The 21879-nt window shown below is 44.2% G+C and overlaps 2 protein-coding genes across 2 annotated transcripts in view; one reads left to right on the forward strand and one right to left on the reverse strand.

Annotated features, from left to right (window-relative positions):
- MYH15 (myosin heavy chain 15) overlaps nucleotides 1-1664 on the forward strand; it is a 66420-nt gene extending 64756 nt beyond the window's left edge. Inside the window, exons 40-42 of the mRNA XM_054400027.1 lie at nucleotides 133-228; nucleotides 939-1076; nucleotides 1647-1664. Of these exons, the coding sequence (XP_054256002.1) occupies nucleotides 133-228; nucleotides 939-1076; nucleotides 1647-1664 (252 nt within the window). The remainder of the gene's footprint in view (nucleotides 1-132; nucleotides 229-938; nucleotides 1077-1646) is intronic.
- Nucleotides 1665-2567: 903 nt separating this feature from the next.
- Nucleotides 2568-9230, reverse strand: HHLA2 (HERV-H LTR-associating 2). The gene is made up of 6 exons (XM_054385370.1): nucleotides 9167-9230; nucleotides 8055-8375; nucleotides 6919-7179; nucleotides 6136-6426; nucleotides 3809-3903; nucleotides 2568-2669 (listed from the first exon to the last, which is right to left on the reverse strand). The coding sequence occupies exons 1-6, from the start codon at nucleotides 9228-9230 to the stop codon at nucleotides 2568-2570; spliced, it is 1134 nt and encodes a 377-aa protein (XP_054241345.1).
- Between the last annotated feature and the right edge of the window lie 12649 nt (nucleotides 9231-21879).

Consider the following 21879-nt stretch of genomic DNA (forward strand, 5'->3'; position numbering starts at 1 on the left):
CACTGTATGTTTTGTTTGCATTTTGAACTCTATGTTTCTAAAATGCTGCCTGTGGCAGCCATACCTATTTCAGTGTGGGAGGTGCTTTAGGCCTTTTTCACTCTCAACCCAGTTAATGATGTTTCCATGCAGTCAGAAGAAGATAAGAAGAATCTGGCCAGGATGCAGGACCTGATTGACAAACTCCAATTGAAAGTGAAGAGCTACAAGCACCAAGCAGAGGAAGCTGTAAGTAACCATTCAGGCTTTTTGACTTTTGAGAAATTTCTTGTCCTTTACCTCACAATCTTTGCTCCATAGAAGCTTTTAGTACAAACACACGTTTTGTACATTGATTTGTGTTTACATTCATAGAATCCTTGTGTGTATAATATGCTACATATTTAATTTTATTTTATAGTATATTTATAATATAAAATAAAACATGTAGCATATCTGGGTGACACTGGAACAGCTTGCCCAGGGAGGTTGTAGATACTCGCTCCCTGGAGGTGTTTAAGGCCAGGCTGGATGAGGCCTTGAGCAACCTGGTCTAGTGGGAGGTGATCCTGCCCGTGGCAGGGGGGTTGGAAATGGATGATCTTTAAGGCCTCTTCTAACCTAAACCATTCTATGAATCTGTTGATTAAAGAAAAGGTGTTCAATTTTATCTTAAGACTGCAGTACAATTTGCACAGGAAGTGGGGAAGGGCAGTAGCAGGAAAGACTTTTTTCCTCCTAGTCCCTCAGGAGGCATGCTGAGAACCTCCAAGTTCACTTACCACAGAGAGTGGCACTGGAAATGTCAACTGCAAAATAACAATCCTGGTTCTCCAGGAGGCAAATGGGTCCCATCCAGTGTTACCTAGTCATGCTGAGCACTTTTCATTCCACTTGAAATGGAAAGCTTTGCTTCATATGGACAGGAGGAAATGAGCTGTACTGTTTTCTCTCACCAGGAAGCTCAAGCCAATCTGTACCTTTCAAAGTACAGAAAGCAGCAACATGATCTGGATGATGCTGAAGAAAGAGCTGAAATAGCTGAATCTCAGGTTAACAAGCTGAGGAGCAAGTCAAGAGACATTGGCATGAAAAAGGTATGGCTGTACCACATGGGCTAAATGTGACTGTTTCATACACTGTATGCAAGAAGATCTGTTACATCTATCGAAGTAGCATGGGCTAGAAGAAAATCTTGCTTACTACATCTTTAGTTTCAGTCTACCTTTTATTTTATCATTAAGGTAAGTCTTTAAGACAGCAAAATTAATTCTGTCCTCTTGACATGGTCATTGAACCTCTGTGCTCAGGAGCCAGAAGTTTCCAGAACTGGTGATTGGGTTTGTTGGTTTGTTTTCATTTTTTTGCAAGAGATATTTAAAAACTCCACCTTTTTCTTCTTCTGATGGTGTAAATTTCTGTATATGTAATACAGCCTAGGGCTGATTGCCCTGGCAGATGGCCAGATATTTTAACGTCATCCAATGAACTGAAGACAGGCAAGGTTGGATAGATTTATGCTAGTCTGTTTCAGGTAGAAACCAGTAACACCAGCAAGCAGAAGCATTAGTGAAAAAAGCTTTTTTGTCATTTGTTTGTGACTTTACCCTAAACCACCCTCAACACTTCCATTTTAACAGCTGCATACTATCCCAATTGCATTTCAGGTTCATGAAGAGGAGTAAGTATGGTCCAAGCTGACAGATGTGAGAAGATGCTTCATATAATCAGGCACAACTGATGAAAAAAAATATTTTAAAAAAAGCACTCAGAGAAATAAACATCAAGTGAAAACCCAAAGACAGTGTACAGTGTTTTCCATTCATTTCTGGGTTTCTATTTGCCAGGGATCAATAAAAGATTAAGTCTTGCCAACAGCCCACTTCATTATGTTAGAATAAATCCCAACTGGCAGATCATTTCACAAAATCAAAAACAAGGGTAACTCCAGTAACACTTCAGACTTTCATGTATTAGGTGCAGATTCTTCAAGCAGCACAAATTAAACCTGTGCAGGACAGCTTGGATAACCCAGCTTCCATCTGTCTTGCCAGTCAGAGTCCATATGAGTTTTGTAGGAGAGCAGAAAGTGAACTTCTTCACACCGTCAGTCGGTTTAGAAGCTTCCACTGCTACCAGACAATTTACTTTTGCTCACCAGCTGCAGGAGAAACATAGGAGATGCTGTGGAGGGACATGTCCCATCTGGACTGGCTGTGGTTCAGAAATAAGGTGTTCTCTTAGGCCTTTTCCACTTTCAAACAGGGAAATTGTCTTTGCCTAAAAACAAAATACTACATGAAGTGGAAAACAGTAATCCCTCTCTTTCTCCCATACTAAAAAAATAAAAGAATCTCTCAAACCTCAGTCTTCTGTACAGAATTTCTCACCGTGCCTTTAATACACCCATGTTCCTCACAGACATCAATTGATTTACCTTTTTTTTCCTCATCACTTCAGGGTTTTTGTTACTATGGCTCGGAAAATTCACACAGCATCACAGAGGATCACAGGATGTTAGGGGTTGGAAAGGACATCTGAACATCATCGAGTCCAACCCCCCTGCCAGAGCAGGACCATAGAATCTATCACACGTCACACATTTCCATGTTGTTATAACTTGATGAGGAAAGTGGTTGAGACACTTCAGTCATTTCAGTAGAGTTTTCAAGGAGGTTTCTTCTACTTTTCTAGTCAAAACAAAAACGTTTATAAGAATTACTGAAGTGTAAAATTAATTGTCTAGTGGGGACAGAGCAAAATAGCTTCACTATAAAGTCAGTATTTTCCCTTTTAACAATAGCTGAGGGAAATAAACCTTCACACAACAGTGCAGGAAACATTCTTGGTTCTTCCATCTGCTCCACCATGCAACACAGCTGAAGCTGAGCGCTCACACTTCTCACGCTGAAGTTTCAGTGAGCTTTGATGTTGGATTTAACTGAAATAGTCATTTGGGCCTTAAAGAACACTAGGTACATGCTTTGAGAGACTTCATGTTTTGGTTTGTGATTGGGTCTTTTTGAGAGAGAAAATTGGTTGGCTTTTAAAGTGAGTTATCAGAAAGAATTTGTAAAGGGTAACCAACTTTTTTTATTTTTTTATAGAGCACAGGACAGCATCTTGGCAAGATATTGAGTTGCTGGAGCATGTCCAAAGAAGGGCAATAATGCTAGTAAAGGGTGTGGTGAACAGGTCTGGTGAGGAGCAGCTGAGGGAACTGGGGTTGTTCAGTCTGAAGAAAAACAGGCTGAGGGAAGACCTCATTGCTGTCTACTGAAAGGAAGGTTAAGTGATGTGGGAGCTAATATCTTCTTCTTAGTATCATGTGATAGAATGAGAGGAAACAGCCTGAAATTGTGCCAGGGGAGGTTTAGATTTTACATGAGAAACAATTTATTTTCTGCAAGACTGGTGAGGCATGGGAACAGGCTGCTCAGGGAGGTGGTGGAGAGACTGTCCCTGGAGGTGTTTAAAAGAAACGTGGACATGACACTTTGGGACATGGTTTACTGGCCATGGTGGTGCTGGGTTGGACTAGAGAATCTTACATGTCTCTTCCAACTGAAACAATTCTGTGATTCTAAGTTAACGTTCTTACAACCAAAAGACTATTGCATAGATGCACCAATGAAGGCCTTCTGGACATAGAAATAAAGCAAGAATGAGGACAATTTATTTATTCTGAGATTTATCATCCTACATCTTCAGTCTTTTTTTGTATGCTTTAATTTATGAAAATCAAACTTACGTTGTAGTCAGACATTCAAGACCTGAATTTAAGTCTAACAATACCTTTAAAAATTAATTCCTTAGTGACTGTACATACCTTGTACCAGACTAGACCACCAGCAGCGCAGAGCAGCAGCAAGGCAATCGGGATGACCACTCTTATCTCAATATCCATCCTGTTGTTTGAGTACCCTTCAAAATACAAACTCCAAAAAGTTTAACGGAAGTGCTTGATATCACAAATTAATGTTCACTATTGTTCAATAATTACATCAAACCTATTTTTTTTTTTTAATTATAATCTAAAAATCTGTGAATAAGGGACATGATCTCAGTTTCTTTTTAATGTTACTAATAGAACAATATTCAAGTTACTTGACCCATACTATGAAACCTTTAAAAGAGACATTAATGATTTCAATCATCATCATACATTAGATTGAAAGGGATCCTAGAGATCATCTATGCCAATCTCCCTGCCAGGGGCTGGAACAACTTCCACTAGACCAGGTTGGTCAAGGCCTCATCCAACCTGGCCTTGAGCACCTCCAGGGAGGGGACATCAACAAGCTCTCTGGGCAACCTGTTCCAGTGCCTCACTACCCTCATACTGAAGAAATTCTTCCTAAGATCCTAAGTCTAAACCTACTCTCCATCTTATAACTGTTCCCTCTTGTCCTACTGCTAGACACCCTTATGAAAAGTCCCACTCCAGCTGTCCTGTAGGTTCCCTGCTGGTAATGGAAGGCAGCTATATAAGATCCCCACAGAGTCTTCTCTTCTCCAGGCTCAACAACCCCAGCTCCCTCATCCTGTGCTCATAGCAGAGGTGCTCCAGCCCTTGGATAATCTTTGTGGCCCTCCTCTTGACTCTCTCCAACAGATCTATGTTCTTATGATGACTTTAGTGTGAACTGAAAGCAGATTATTTTACTTGATTGTGCTGATACAAAACTCCATGTATGCTCACAGAACATGGTTTGAAGACTTCTTAATACCAATTTCATTTTAAAATATATCCAGTATGGTAAATATGTCTACGAGAAAGCTGGAGAGGGACTTTTTACAAGGGCTTGTAGTGATAGGACAAGAGGGAATGGATTGAAGCTGGAAGAGGGGAGATTTAGATTGGATATGAGGAAGAAATTATTGACAGTGAAGATGGTGAGACATTGGAACAGGTTGCCCAGGAACATTGTTGATGCCCCCTCCCTGGAGGTGTTCAAGGCCAGGTTGGAAGAGGCCTTGAGCAACCTGGTCTAGTGGGAGGTGTCCCTGCCCATGGCAGGGGGTTTGGAACTACATTATCTTCAAAGTCTCTTCCAACACAAAGCATTCTATTAATCTGTGAATCTTTGTCTTCTCTTCATCTCCTTGCTAAGTTTAGAGACTATATTTGCTATTAGCAGAGCATTTGGGACATGCTTCTGAGAGTTTCTCTGAGAACTGTCAGTAGCAACTCAGAGCAGCCATCAATTTTGAGATCTTTGTCACAACAAACTGAATAAAAGAATTCTCAAATATTTAAATAAATAAATCTTAATTAACATTTTTCCCCAGGGACAGCAATAATAAAATATCTCTATTATCCACCTGTACTAATTACACAAGATAATTTTTTACAGGTTACTGACAGGCTTCTTGGCTCTGCATACCCCATCCTCCAAACTCATAGGATCATAGAATGGTTTGGGTTGGAATTCACCTTCCCAGCTCTCCTGCAGCCAAATTCAGGTATTGGAAGGCTGCTCTAAAGTCTCTTCTCCAGTCTGAACAACCTGGGCTGGGGCAATCCCAGGCACCAATATAGGCTGAGCAGTGACTGGCTTGAGAGCAGAAGAAGAAAAGGACTTGGGGGTGCTGGTGGATGAGAAGCTCAACAGGAGCCACCAGTGTACACTTGCAGCCCAGAAACCAAATCACATCCTGAGCTACATCAAGAGAAGCATAGCCAGCAGGTCGAGGGAGGTGATTCTCCCTCTCTACTGCGCTCTGGTGAGACCTCACCTGGAGTACTGTGTCCAGTTCTGGAGCCCCCATTACAAGAAGGATCTGGAAGTGCTGGATTGTGCCCAGAGAAGGGCCATGAGGATGATCAGAGGGCTGAAGCACCTCTCCTATGAGGACAGAGTGAGAGAATTGGGGCTGTTCAGTCTGGAGAAGAGGATTTTTGAAAGCTTGCCTAGGGAGATTATGGATGTTCCCTTCCTTGAAGGCATTCAAGGTCAGGCTGGATGTGGTTCTGGGCAACCTGATCTAGTGGAAAGTGTCCCTGCCCACAGCAGGGGGTTTGGAACTAGATAATCCTTGAGGTCCCTTCCAACCCAGACAATTCTGTGATTCAGTGAACCTCAACTCTTCCAGCCTGTTCCCACAGGGGCAGATAATGGATGACAGATAAAACGAGTAAGAGCAGCAACCTACCAACTTGTAAAGTTCTCACAGTGAGCTTTGTGTATTGAGTTGTTGAAATATTGCACACATATTCTCCACTGTCCTGGGCAGTAAGATCACGCAGCATCAGTGAAAAGTTGCTTTGGTTCACCTGCGCTCGAGTCTGGAATGAGTGAGGTGTCCCATTGAAGGCAGCCAGGTCTAAAATCTCTGCACCTCTGTGTAATTTCCAGACAACACTGAAACCTTCAGTGTCTGCTGTGGTGTTGCTGTAGTCACAAGGAATTGCAGTGCTGCTTCCTTCTACGACAGACAGCTGGTCTGAAAAGAGAAAAATGAAGACATCTCTTCAGGTTTTTTTGGAAAATACTGTGGAGCTTATTCAGACATGGGGGAAGGGGAGGGAGTTGGTCTCTTCTCCCTAGTATCAAGTGACAGAACAACAAATGGTCTGAAATTGTGCCAGGGGAGGTTTAGGTTGGATATTAAGAAGAATTTCTTTCCTGCAAGAGTGGTCAGGCCTTGGAACTCGCTGCCCAGGGACCTCCCTAGTGGAGTCGCCATTCTTGGAAATGCTTAAAAGACATCTGGATGAGGAGCTTAGGCATGTGGTCTAACAGCTATGTACAGGGAGATGCTAGGCTATGGTTGGACTCAATGATATCAAGGTCTTTTCCAACCAGACAATTCTGTAATTCTATGATCCCATTTCCATGGCTGTCCCCCCCTGCAGAAATCCTGTATTTAATTTGGCCCTGAAAACATCTGTGATGTTCAGTAACCACAAAGGAAGACCCTTCCTCTCATTCCTACCTTTCATCCTCCACTCAGCAGTCCAGTTTTCATAGGGGAGATGGATATGACAATAGTATGGATCAGCTGTGTTTGTAATATTCTGGTCACTTCTAAGAGAATAGAGGACTCCATTGCTGCTTTTCTCCTGCTGTGTTTCTTGGATGGATGTATTGCCTCGCAGCCAAGATATATGCGGTTCGGGGTACGTGAGGAAGGCACGGCACATCAGCATTCTTCCTGTGTCTAGCTTTTGGTATTCCAGTGCATAAAAAGAGGAAACTAGATTAAAAAGAAAACAAAAAGAAATTAATCCTACTACTTTGGAAATCCTTTTTAACTTGAAGTGGTTCTCTTCTGAAATAACAGTGGGTACAATAAACAGAACTGAGAGCAAAATTTAATCTCTGTTTGATTTCCAACGAAAGCACAGAACCATAGAATTGCTTTGGTTGGAAAAGACTCTAAGATCATCGAGTCCAACCATCAACCTAAGACCACCATTAAACCATGTCCCAAAGTGCCATGTCCACACGTTTGTTGAACACCTCCAGGGGCAGTGAATCCATCACCTCCTGGGCAGACTGCTCCAATGCCTGACCACTCTTGTAGAAAATAAATTTTTCCTAATCTCCAACCTAATATCACCTGGCATAATCATAGAATCATAGAATGGTTTGGAAGGGACCTTAAAGATCATCTAGTTTCAACACCCCTTCAGGGGCGTTCTATCACCTGATATTAGGGAGATCAACCCCCCCCACCTCACTCTAACCTCCCTTCAAGGAGTTGTAGAGAGCAATGAGGTCTCTCTCCTCAGTCTCCTCCTCTCTTCATAGCAGCATTTACTGTCATTACCAGGGTGTGCACTATTCCAAGCAGCTACAAAATGCTTTAAAACTCAAATGTACCACCTAAATGCCCCTTAGAAACCACATTACAATAGGTTGTGAGATTAAGTGCTGCATTGTCATTTCTCAGCTCATGCTCCAACATTTCATGAGAGAAAATTAATTGATTGATTGCATCATCAGGATCAAAAGGTGCTCTGTGGAGTTGGAGGATATTGATTCCCTGCAAGAAATAGGACCGGAAAATCTGATTGTATAATCCCATTTTCACTGTCATGATCCAAGCACTTTAGCTGTTGTACTGACCTCTTACACGCAGCATGACTTCCACTTGTCTTTTAGCTTCCAGTGTTCCCACGTAGCATTTATAAAGGCCCTCATCAGTCACAGTTAGGTTACTAAGTTTCAAGGAGGCATTTCCATTATGAATGTTCTGGTGGAAAAGATGTGTTCTGTTTTTGTAATCCAGGTCTTGCTGTTCCAGATGATCACTCTGATTGTAGTAGCTGTGCACATATTTCTTCCCTGTCTCCCAATGAATTACTTCATCACGTCCAGGTGGGAAAGAGCAAGGAAGGATGCAATCCTTGGAAAACTGCCCCACTATTGTTTTCTGCTCTGTAAAACCTAAAGCACATGAATACAGATGAAGAAATCAAATCTAGTCCTGACACAAAACTGCTCTGGCAGGCAGGACATTCCTACCAAGAGCACCAACAGCTCTTGCAGGACTTTTCTGTATCATGAGTTTCAGGGACAGCACAAGTCTTCATTCAGTTTGATCAATATTGAAACACACAGCTCTGGTCATCGAACTTATAATCACCTACAGATCCCAACCAGCACACCCCACCTGAGCTTCAAATGCATTTCCAACAGCACGACTTAAACCTCAAACCCTTCTGAGCTGCAGCTTGCTACTTGCTCCAATGTTCATAGTGTCATGTTGCAGTGACCCAGGTTACCAGTAACCTTCACAGGGTTATTATTGCACCATCACAAGCGCAGACAGAATGCTTTAAAACAGCTGCCTCCCCACCTAGTGTCAGGCAGCTCTGTCCCTGCCCCCCAGGGTAATTAGGGTATGGATTCCTCAAAATTAATTCCCACAAGTGGTAGCATCTGATTTCAGCATGAACTGAGAACCACTGCTGCTGAAAGGTCACACAAGGCATGCCACCAGCAGAGCCATGGGACAGAAACATTGGCAGGCAACAATTTGAGTGCTTGATGGCCCATGGCCATTGATTCAGCCATCTTCCAGTCATCTTTTGCTAACTGTTTTAGGATATCTCAAATTGATTCTTTACCATTAATAAATAGTTTTAGAATTAATTCATTTCCCAACCCTACCCCCATTAAAAAATTTGTAACAATTATCTTGCTATTTCTCATAAACAATAGAGCTAAAAACCTACCCCAAACTGTAGCACCTATATGAAATAAATAGATGAGAAGAGATAGGATTCTCTGTCTCTTCATGTCTTCTTTGGTTCATTGCAGACTCACATCGAACTGACAACATAAAAGGAGGGGAGAAAACCTATTTAAATACAGGTGTGATGGTTTTAAGACTGTCTTTTTAATTTTTCTTCACAAAGTTCAAGCAGAGAAAGAATGTAAATAAATCACCATTGGTGTAAGAAAGCAAAATAATGATTATTCTAAACACTTCCATTGGAGAGAGAGAAATGTTTAAGAATCTCTACTCAAAACAAGGTTGGGGACTTGGGCAGTCTCAGCTTTCTGGGCTTCTGTCTGCCTGCTTCTTCTTTTCTGGCTGAAGATAACACACTGACCTTGACAAGCTAAGTCTAACAGCCTCTCTGCTTCTTGACTCTCTGCCTTCTGCCAGGGGGGGTCTGAGGGGATTCCTTCTGGCTGGGGAGAGGCCCCTTGGGGAAGGCCCCTTGGGGGAAGCAAAGAGAGCTTGGTTTTGCTTTTCTGTTGATTGTACAGATTTGTACATGTTGTGAATAGTGTATATTTGTACATATTAATTGCTTTTCATCATAGATTGTAGATTTGCTTGTAAATACAGCTTTCATTTGCCTCCAGACTGAGCTAGCCTGGTCATTGTCAGTGTGGGAGGGGGATTTCAGCTCTCACACTGTTACAACAGGTAAAAGACAAGCTTCAATGATATAATTTCCCTTCTACAGCTTATTAACGATTTTGTGTCATGGTTTTTGATCCAGATTTTTTGGTTTAAGGTCACTATGTGATACTCTATGTTTCATAATGGTTGAGGCGCTCTCACCACCATGCAATCCCTAGCTGTTTATTTTTAATATCTAGAAAGTTTACCATCAGTGTTCTTAGAGGACTAGGGAACGTTAATTTTCATTCATGAACACAACACCAAGGAAAAACAGTGAAGCACAATTTCCAAAAGGATGTCAGACAGCCCTTGCCAAGACAGATTTTTTTAATTTCCTAAAATTTATTTCTAATAACTGCAACAGTTGACTTTCTGGGGTGGGAAATGTGCTTGGTGTTTGGATTACAGAAATTGTAATCAATGATAAGTTTGACTTTATGTGATCTACCACATTTAACAGTCAAGTTTAACCAGTGGTGATGCTCTGAGAGTAACATGCTTCCAGCAGTACCTCTGTGCAATGCCTTCGGGAGCTGCATCAAGGAGTAAAGCCTGGACAGTGCAAGTTGCCTTGCATCTTCTAGCTATGCTCCAAAAGGCAATACTGAAATACAGAACTATCACTAGCTATCTGAAAATGTTTATGTTCAGCCCAGATGTTAGCATCACAGTCTGTTGAGAAAAATGTTTGTGGCTTTCTAGAAAAACCTGGGAAGTGCAGGCTCTTCTTTTTAACAGGTCTGGAGTCTTACAGGCATAAAGTAGATTTATGGTGATAGAGTCACAGTTCAAAGGACTACAGAAAGACATTTTTCCTGTTTGTTACAGGCACAACCAAGACATCACACCCTAAAGCTTTGTAGTGAAATATTAAAATGAATTTTTTTATCTAGACAGCATACAACTAGAGTTGAGATTACTGTGGTCATGTCAATTACTGATGCTCTAGTTTTCAGGAGACTTATTTCATATAGAACTATCATGGGCTGTTGGGCAGCAGCTCAGGCAGGGTTTCTGAGAGCAAGGCAAGGGACTCAAATGTATCTTTCAAGAGAGGCTGCACTTGCTTGGGCTATTGTAGGAAACAAACATCAAACAGCACATGATTTTTTTTGCTAGTCAGCAACCAAACTACATGCCCTTTGAACTGTGCATCAGTGTGAACCCTGATAAGAGCAATGGGATCAGTCTCTGCTCTGTGAACTTTCCTGTGATATACTTTGAGAGCCGCCATACATACAGTAATACTCACCTAACTCTGTCAAACAAAGCAATTCCTTTACTTAGTGTAAAGCATTTTGATCAAATCCTTGTCAAGGTAACTTAGCAAGACATTTCAAGCACACACACATGCACATGCAAGGACTGAAAATGGCCCCAAGTAAGCAAGAAAAATGAATGTGCAAAGTACAAGGACTGGAAATGCCCACAAGCAAACAAGAAATATGAATTTGTAAAAAGTTCTAAAATAAACATGGTAATCACAATAATGCTAAAACCCCATACTAGCCACAACGACACTAGCTTTCCAGAATTTCCCTACTAAATCTTCAGGGAATCACAGAATTGTTAGGGTTGGAAGGGAGGACCTCAAGCATTATCTAGTTCCATCCCCCCCTGCCATGGGCAGGGACACCTCACACTAGATCAGGTTGCTCAGAGCCACATCCAGCCTGGCCTTAAACACCTCCAGGGGTGAGGCTTCTACCACCTCCCTGGGCAACCTGTTCCAGTGTCTCACCACCCTCATGGTGAAGAACTTCTTCCTAACAACCAATATGAATCTACCCATTTCTATTTTTGCTCCATTCTCCCTAGTCTTATCATTACCTGACACCCTAAAAAGTCCCTCCCCAGCTTTCTTGTAGGCCCCCTTCAGATATTGGAAGGCCACAATAAGGTCACCTCAGAGCCTTCTCTTCTCCAGACTGAACAGCCCCAACTCTTTCAGTCTGTCCTCATAGGAGAGCTGCTTCAGCCCTCTGATCATCCTGGTGGCCCTTCTCTGGACATGTTCCAGATCTTTCCTGTAACAGGGGCTCCAGAACTGGATGCAGTACTCCAGGTGGGGTCTCACCAGAGCAGAGTAGAGGGGGAGAATCACCTCCCTTGACCTGCTGGCCATACTTCTCTTGATGCGCTCCAGGATATGATTTGCTTTCTGGGCTGCAAGTGCACACTGGTGGTTCATGTTGAGCTTCTCATCCACCAGCACCCCCAAGTCCTTTTCTTCAGGGCTGCTCTCCAGCCAGTCACTTCCCAGCCTATATCAGTGCTTGGGATTGCCCTGACCCAGACTTTTCAGGAGACTTTTTCTATAGCAGAAAAAATAATTATTTCCCCACCTCCCTGCAATAAAATCCCTATGACCGAAATTCTAACTTCATACTTTCCTTGTTAAAAAAACTTTCTCAAAATTGGAAACTTCACACATTCTAAACATTCCTAAAAGAAGAAGGTGCCCACATTCTAAACATCCCAAATTGTCTTAGGAAGAAGACCAAAAATATACACATAGCATATTACCCAACTCCCCCACCCTGTATACTCATAACACCATACAACTGTTATAAGAATATTGAGGGAGATTTACCTCTTCTGATTTCATAAGGAGACAAAAAAAAATCAGTCTTGTTTCAGGTGTTTCTTGTAGGCAGTGTTTATACCAATACATACAAAAATAAATATACAGCTCTCGTGAAGCCTGCAACTTTGCCTCTTCCCTGCTCCAGTCACACCCACACCTTCCAGGGTTCAGGTATTTAACAAGCATGCTGATTCCTAGCCCATAAATGGCATGTTTCTGTAAGGTGAACCACACCTCTCTTACGAAAGAGAGGCTTCCCCACTTTCTTGTTATTTGAGCCTAACAATTTCTCCACCTTTTAACCCTTTCTTTTCCCTGCTTTTGGTGAACAAACTGTAAGTTACAGAAGACATTATTTATGTTAGAGATGTGATTTCTACAGCAGTGATGATGCCACTTTCAGGTTGTGCTTGGGCATAAGAACCTGAGGGAGGAAGCAGGGTAAATTCTGTGGGGGCACAAGGCCTAACAAGCTTAAGATACAAACCATCATGACATTCTTCTCAGAAAAAGTGAAACAGTAGGTGTCCTAGGCAGTCTGCAGGGCTAGGTAACTAATTTCTATTAATATTTCACCAGTGCTTAATTTTCTGTGGAAGGGTTAGGTGATTCTTTTTTAACAATATTTCACCTGTACTTCATTTTCTCTGGACACTTCAAGCCTCCATGCACAATTTACTTTCCAGTAACTAAAGAAACTGATCAAGAAACAGACAGGATTCAAGTGCTGTAGGGAAAAGCCAAAGGCAGTGCAGGAGGGAAAGCAAAGAGGTGGTGTTTGTGCTCAAAGATCCCATCTGGTGTTAGCATCACACAGGTGAGCTGTGTCTTCTGCATTCCTTGGAGAAGCAGCTTGGCCACTGCTCTCTTCCACACCACCTCATATCAGTTCATAGATTGATAGAATGGCTTGGGTTGGAAGGGACCTTGAAGATCATCTAGTTCCAAGCCCCCTGCCATGGGCAGGGACAGCTTCCACTAGACCAGGTTGCTCAAGGCGTCATCCAACCTGACCTTGAACACCTCCAGAGAAGGAGCATCCACAATCTCCCTGAGCAACCTGTTCCAGTGTTTCACCACCTTTACTGTAAAGAATTTTTTCCTAATATCTACCCTCTTCCAGCTTCAGTCCATTGCCCTTCATCCTATCAATACAGGCCTTTCTAAAAAATCCCTCCCCAGCTTTCTTTTAGGTCCCCTTTGGATATTGAAATGCAGCTATGTGATGGTTTGAAACTGTCTTTTTAATTTTTCCTTGCAAAGTTCAGAACAGAGAAAGTGAAAGAATGTAAATAAGTCACTATTGGGTGTAAGAAAGCAAAATAACGATTGTTCTAAACACTTCCATTGGATAGATAGAAATGTTTAAGAACTATTACCCAAAACAAAGTAGGCATTCTGCACCCTGCGTTCGGCAGTGGGGGCAGTTGCTGGGCTGTCTGGCTGCTGTTTCTTCTTCTCTTCTGGCTGACGATAACACACTGACCTTGGCAGCTAAGTTAACAACTTTCTGCTTAACAAACTCTGCTTCTCTGTCCAGGGGCGTCTGGGAGGAAGCTCCTGGGAGAGGGAGGCCCCTTTGGGAGGGTCCCCTTGGGGGGAAGCAAAGGGAGCCTGGTTGTGCTTTTCTGTTGATTGTATATATTTGTAAGTGTTGTGAATTTTGTATATTTGTACATATTCATTGCATTTCATCTGCTTGTAAATACAGCCTTCATTTGCTTCCAGACTGGGCTAGCCTGGTTATTGTCGGTGGGGGGGGAATTTCAGCTCACACCGACACACTTTTTATTTTTGGCGCCCAACGTGGGGCTCGATTGCTTGTGATTTATTTCTGCTCAGATTAGGAAGCAAAATGAAGCTGTTTTGGATTCTGAGTCATTCTATTTCATCTATTATTGGTGCAATTGTCTACAGATGGGCCATTTCTTGCATGATAGAGAAGATTGTGAGATATGTGGCATATAAGTAATTTCTTTGGGTTAAGAACAAGTTACTGAATGTTGGTGAATTCTGTTGTGGTCTTATTGGGCTAAGAAGCTATGGTAACTCAACTATGGATCTGCTAGCAGACACATTTGAGTTTGTTACTCCTCTTACAACTACAGAGGGTGTTTGGAACCAGTGGTACCCTAGATATCTTGTGCTTGCCTTAGTTTTGTTGCTTCTTGGAATAATCATATGGCTGCTGATAGCACTGTGTCAAGAAAGACGTAAGGCTACTTGCTCTTCCAACTCTGCTGTGAATGTGAAAACCAAGCCAGTAAATTTGGTGGCCACTGTAAGCAGAAAGCTTAAAGGAGCTGCAGGAGGAGATGCAGATGCTGCAGGAGATGGTGCAGATGGAGATGAGGGTCCTTCTACTCAGGGTCCCTCTGTTAAGAAAGATCCTTCTGATGAGGAAGAGAAGGTTAGCCTTAAAACTCTGGCAGACCTCTTGAGACCCCACATGGATGATGGAGATGTAGGTCAGGATGTAGACCCTGGTAGATTAGCAACTGCTGGCAGAGCCTCTGAACTCAAGGAAATTCAATGGAGGATTACAACAGGATTATGGGGACAGCAACCTCAGGATGATGATGATGATGATGAGGATGACATACAGTCAGCTAATGCACCCAGACAGGAAATTAGACATGTGAGGAAGGATTACATCAGAGGAGATAATGAGCCAGTCCTGTCTTGGCTAGCCAGGTGTTTTGATATGGGAGCCCCAGCATTGGTGGTAGGTGACAAGTCGGCCTCTCAGTTGGGGATGCTCTCAAAGGATACAGGCATAGACAGGCACCTAGGCAAGTGCATTGGTAAAGTTTCTCTGTGGGCACGCCTCCTACTGGCAGTCTCGCTGAGGTACCCCAGCAGAGATGATTTACCATGGAACCCTAAGCCTTGGACCACAATAGATGAGGGAATCAAGCGTCTGAGAGAGTTTGCTGTGAGAGAAGTAATGTATGGAGATCATAAGACTCTGAATCCTGATGAAATTCCTGTTGGTACAGGCCTTGCCAAAAAGCTCATTAAGCTTGCTCCTCCTAATTATGCTACTATTCTGGCAAGCAGAATTGTGGCAAGAAATTATGGTGGAGTGCCTCCTACTGTTGGTCATTTCACTGACCAAATGAGGCAATTGGAGGATAGTCTTGCACGTACTTCTTTGGTTTCAGTCATTGAAACTTTGTCTGGAGAGATAAAGAATTGCATGAAAGAGCTGAAGGAGGAACTTAAAACCTCCATATCCAACTTGATGAAGGGGGATGATTCTGATTCCTCTTCCTCCAGATGGATACAAGTTTCAGCTGTTAGGAACAGACGTGCTCCAAGGAGGCCATTCCAGAATAGGTCAAACCAAAACAGACAGCAGAGGCAATCACGTGGCAGTATCTGGATAACTCTGCGTGATCAGTTTGGTGAGAACATGAACAGATGGGATGGTCAACCAACTTCTGATCTTTTCAAGAGGTTACGGGAGCTGCAGAGGGGCAGATCCCGAGGTAGCAATACCAGGAGGGTAGCTGTCGCTTCCTCAGTTTCCCAGAACAACTCTGATAGCTCCAACAGTGATCCTAATTCTGGTGCTGGACGTTGTGCCAGCTGTACATGTGGAGGTAATCCCCACCATTAGGGGTGCCCTGCCTTCCGCCAGGGGGAGGTAAGGGATAATGGAGATAACAGAATCTATTGGGATGTGTACATCCAGTGGCCTGGCACTTCAAAATTTCAGAAGTACAGGGCCTTGGTTGACACAGGAGCTCAGTGCACCATAATACCATCAAATTATCAAGGGGGAGAATCTATAACTATTCAGGGAGTCACTGGTGGATCTCAAGAGTTGTTTAAGATAGAGGTTGACATAAGTTTAACTGGGAAGCAGTGGAAGAAACATACTATTGTAACAGGACTTAATGCACCTTGTATTTTGGGAATTGATTTTCTGAGAGAAGGGCATTTTAAAGACCCTAAGGGTTACAAATGGGCTTTTGGAATAGTAACTGTAGAAATTGATGGAGGAAAATTGGAGTTGTCTATCAGACCTGAGCTTTCAGATGAATCTGCAGTTGTGGGACAACATGAGATAGAGGATGTAAAGCTGCCGGTTGCTTCTCAAACTGTGCATCACAGACAACACAGAACCAACCGTGACTCTTTGGTGCCCATTCAAAACTTGATTCGTCAGTTGGAGAGTCAGAAGGTCATCAGCAAAACTCATTCACCTTTCAACAGTCCAATCTGGCCTGTGAGAAAGCAGAATGGAGAGTGGCGTCTGACAGTTGATTTCCGTGCCTTGAATGAAGTAACTCCACCCATGAGTGCAGCTGTACCAGACATGATGGAACTCCAATATGAGCTGGAATCCAAGCAGGCCAAATGGTATGCTACCATAGACATTGCTAATGCTTTCTTCTCTATTCCCATAGCAGAGGAATGCAGGCCTCAGTTTGCTTTCACCTGGAGAGGCATTCAGTACACATTCAATCGTTTGCCCCAGGGGTGGATTCACAGTTCAACCATCTGCCATGCAGTGATCCATGATGCTTTGGAGAAAGGTGAAGCTCCAGAACACATTCAGTTCATCGATGACATCATCGTCTGGGGTGAGACTACTGGAGAAGTCTTCGAGAAAGGTAACAAAATCCTTGACATTCTCTTGCAAGCTGGTTTCGCTATCAAGCGAGACAAGGTGAAAGGACCTGCCAGAGAAATCCAGTTTCTGGGAGTGCGGTGGCAAGATGGTCGCCGTCACATCCCAATGGATGTGATAAACAGAGTCTCCACCATGGCAAATCCCATCAATAAGAAAGAAACTCTGCGTTTCTTAGGCATAGTGGGATTTTGGAGACTGCACATTCCTGGACACAGTCAGATTGTGAAACCTCTCTATGATGTGACTCGAAAGAGAAACAGTTTCCAATGGGGTCCTGAGCAACAAGCAGCCTTTGACCAGATCAAGCGAGAGGTAGTCCAAGCGATGGGTCTGGGACCTGTCCGAACTGGTCCAGACATTAAGAACATTCTGTACACGGCCGCAAGTGACAATGGTCCAACCTGGTGCTTATGGCAAAGAGCTCCAGGTGAGACACGAGGACGTCCTCTTGGTTTCTGGGGTCGTGGCTACAGAGGCTCAGAGGCAAACTACACTCCAACAGAGAAAGAGATTTTAGCTGCTTATGAAGGAGTGAAAGCTGCTTCCGAAGTGATCGGAACTGAGTCACAACTTCTTCTAGCTCCTAGATTGCCAGTTCTGAATTGGATGTTCAAAGGCAAAGGTTCTTCACCACATCATGCAACAGATGCTACCTGGTCTAAGTGGATGGCTCTGATAACACAGAGAGCTCGAATGGGAAATCTCGAAAGGCCTGGTTTGGTGGAGGTGATCACAAACTGGCCAGAAGGCACAAGCTGTGCTAAACCTCCAGAGGAGAGAGTAACTCGTGCTGAGGAAGCTCCTCCTTACAGTGATCTGTCTGATGATGAAAAGAGATATGCTTTGTTCACAGACGGTTCCTGTCGTCTTGTTGGGAACAAGCGGAGATGGAAATCTGCAGTGTGGAGTCCAACGCGCAGAGTTGCAGAAGCGAGAGATGGAGAAGGAGAATCCAGTCAATTCGCAGAGGTAAAAGCTGTCCAGCTAGCTCTTAACATAGCTGAACGTGAGAGATGGCCAAAGCTTTATCTCTACACCGACTCGTGGATGGTAGCCAATGCCTTGTGGGGTTGGCTGAAAGACTGGAAGAAGAATGGCTGGCAGAGGAAAGGAAAGCCAATCTGGGCTGCAGATCTGTGGCAAGACATTGCTGCTCGCATTGAGAGAATCCCAGTGAAAGTGAGACACATCGATGCTCACATTCCTAAGCGCAAAGCTACTGAGGAACAACAACACAACCATCAGGCAGATCTAGCTGCAAGAGCTTCCCAGGTGGACACAAACTCTGATCCTGATCCTGATCTTGACTGGAGACACCGAGGTGAGCTGTTCTTAGCTCGGTGGGCCCATGACTCGTCAGGACATCAAGGCAGAGATGCAACCTACCGATGGGCTCGTGACAGATCCATTGACATTTCCATGGATGCTATCACACAAGTCATCCATGACTGTGACATTTGTGCTGCTATTAAGCAGGCAAAGCGGATCAAGCCCTTGTGGTACAGTGACCGATGGTCCAAGTACAAGTATGGTGAAGCCTGGCAGATTGACTACATCACTCTACCTCGTTCTCCATCTGGTAAGCAGTATGTGCTGACTATGGTAGAGGCAAGGACTGGATGGCTGGAAACTTATCCAGTTCCTCATGCAACTGCACGTAACACCATTCTTGGTCTGGAAAGACAAATCCTGTGGAGACACGGAACTCCAGAGAGGATTGAGTCGGACAATGGAACTCACTTCAAGAAGAATCTTGTAAAAAACTGGGCCAAAGAGCACGGCATCGAGTGGATATTCCACATTCCCTACTATGCACCAGCTGCAGGGAAGATCGAACGCTACAACGGTTTGCTGAAAACCACTCTCAAAGCCATGGGGGGTGGATCTTTGAAAAACTGGGAGAAACATTTAGCACAAGCAACCTGGTTGGTGAATAGTAGAGGTTCAGTGAATCGAGCTGGACCTGCCCAATCAGATTTGTTGCGAAAGGAAGAAGGTGATAGAGTTCCTGTTATCAGAGAAAAGAATCTGTTAGGCAAAACTGTTTGGGTATTTTCTCCTTCAGGAGAGGCCAAACCTGTCCAAGGGGTGGTTTCTGCTGAAGGTCCTGGTCACACCTATTGGGTGATGCAAGAAAATGGTGAAATTCAGTGTATTCCACAAAGCAATCTAACTTTGGCTGAGAGAGGTTAAATTCAGAGTGTTGCGCAGATACAGCATCGCGCCCAAGAGGAGAGTTCATGAGATCTATGGTGCACGAACCCTGAGAGCCCTGAGTCACCTGAGAGTCCCTGTTCCTTTCTTCGCTCCATCTGCGAGGAAACAAACTGTTTGCTGTTTTTCCTGTGATTTGACTCTTTTGAATCATCTACATCTGAGATAGCCGGAATGGACTATGATCTTTATTCACCTATTGTTGTAGTTATTATTTTAAATTAGATAAATGGTAGTAGCAGCCAATGGAATTGTTTAGAAGGGGTGGACTGTGATGGTTTGAAACTGTCTTTTTAATTTTTCCTTGCAAAGTTCAGAACAGAGAAAGTGAAAAAATGTAAATAAGTCACTATTGGGTGTAAGAAAGCAAAATAACGATTGTTCTAAACACTTCCATTGGATAGATAGAAATGTTTAAGAACTATTACCCAAAACAAAGTAGGCATTCTGCACATTCTGCGTTCGGCAGTGGGGGCAGTTGCTGGGCTGTCTGGCTGCTGTTTCTTCTTCTCTTCTGGCTGACGATAACACACTGACCTTGGCAGCTAAGTTAACAACTTTCTGCTTAACAAACTCTGCTTCTCTGTCCAGGGGCGTCTGGGGGGAAGCTCCTGGGAGAGAGAAGCCCCTTTGGGAGGGTCCCCTTGGGGGGAAGCAAAGGGAGCCTGGTTGTGCTTTTCTGTTGATTGTATATATTTGTAAGTGTTGTGAATTTTGTATATTTGTACATATTCATTGCATTTCATCTGCTTGTAAATACAGCCTTCATTTGCTTCCAGACTGGGCTAGCCTGGTTATTGTCGGTGGGGGGGGAATTTCAGCTCACACCGACACAAGCTATAAGGTCTCCTGGAGCCTTCTCTTCTCCAGGCTGAACAGCCCCAATTCAGCCTGTCCCCATAGGAGAGGTGCTCCAGTGCTCTGATCATCTTCGTGGCCTCCTCTGGACCTGCCCCAACAAGTCCATGCTCCTCTTGTGTTGGAGCCCCCATAACTGGACACAGCACTCTAGGTGAGGTCTCACCAGAGCAGAGTGGCAGAATCACCTCTCTTGATCTCCTGACCACACTGGTTTTGATATGGCTCAGGATGCCATTGACCTTCTGGGCTGCAAGCGCTCATTGCCAGCTCATGCCCAGATTTTCACCCACCAGCACCCCAAGTCCTTTTCTGCAGGGCTCCTCTCAATCTCATCATCTCCCAGCCTGGACTGATATTGAGGATTGCCCTGACCCAGATGCAAGTCCTTGCATTTGGCTCTATTGGACCTCAGCTCACTTCTCCAGGCTTCCAGACATACATTGCCATCCATCCAGCAGCAAACTACCACACCATAGGCCCTTAGATTTACTGTCAGCTGTTGGCAGCTACAGCTGATGCCTCCTTTCAGCCTGTACAGTCTAACATGGCCGCAGCTTACTCAGCAACCACAGGGTAAACGTTTAACTAAGGAACCACACACACACCCCTGACATGCCCAAGGTTGAAGCAGCTGAGAACAGCAAGGCTTTCTCACTCTCTCCTACCCTGCAGCCATAGCAATAGGACAGGACCCTGCCACCCCATCCCACCTCTGGACAACCAGAGCTGTGCTATGTCCTCTGCGTCATCTCTGTGGCCACTGCATGGAAGCGCTGAGCCTGATGGTGGTATCCAGTCCTTGATATCAATCCAGGCTTGGGAAGGGTGAGATCGAGAGCAGCCCTGCAAAAAAGGATGTGGGGGTGCTGGTGGGTGAAAATCTGGACTTGGGCAATGGGCACTTGCAACCCAGAAGGCCGATAGCATCTAAACACATCTAAAGATGATATCGGGTTGAGAGAGGTGATTCTGCCCCTCTGCTTTGCTCTGGTAAGACCTCACCTGAAATGCTGTTTCCAGCTAAGGAGCCCCCAACACAAGAGGGACATGGTCCTGCTGAGGCAGGTCCAGAGGAGGCCATGAAGATGATCAGAGGGCTGGAGCACCTCTCCTATGGGGACAGGCTGAGAGTTGAGGCTTTTCAACCTGGAGAAGAGAAGGCTTCAAGGAGATCTTATAGCTGCATTTCAATATCTGAAGGGGACCAACAATAAAGTTGGGGAGGGATTGTTTAGATGGGCTTGTAGTGACTGGATGCGTGGCAATGCTTCGAAACTGAAGCAGAGTAGATTCAGATTGGGTGACATGAGAATGGTGAAATACTGGAACAGGTTGCCCAGGGAGATTGTCGATGCCTCATCCACGGAGACATTCAAGATCAGACTTGATGCGGCCCTGGGCAGCCTGATCTAGTTGGAGGTGTCCCTGCTGACTGCAGAGGTGTTGGACAAGATGCAAGCGTCTCTTGCAACCCGAGGCAACCTCTGAATCTTCGGCACAGAGAGCCCTGCTGAGGCGGGCCCTGCCCCTGTGGAGACTCGCGGAGCGCTGATTGGAGGCTAACTCGCCATGGCGCGTCGCCATTGGTGGCTCGCACCGTACAGAGGCGGGTTCTTGTCGCCTCTGGAGTGTATGATTGGACCGGAGAAATTATGTGAGACCGAGACCGGTGGCGATTGGTTGGGCTGGTTGTCTTGGTTACAGGCTGCGGCGTGGTGGCTCCAAG

The sequence above is a fragment of the Indicator indicator genome, chromosome 1, assembly GCF_027791375.1.
Source record: "Indicator indicator isolate 239-I01 chromosome 1, UM_Iind_1.1, whole genome shotgun sequence".
NCBI classification, from domain to species: domain Eukaryota; kingdom Metazoa; phylum Chordata; class Aves; order Piciformes; family Indicatoridae; genus Indicator; species Indicator indicator.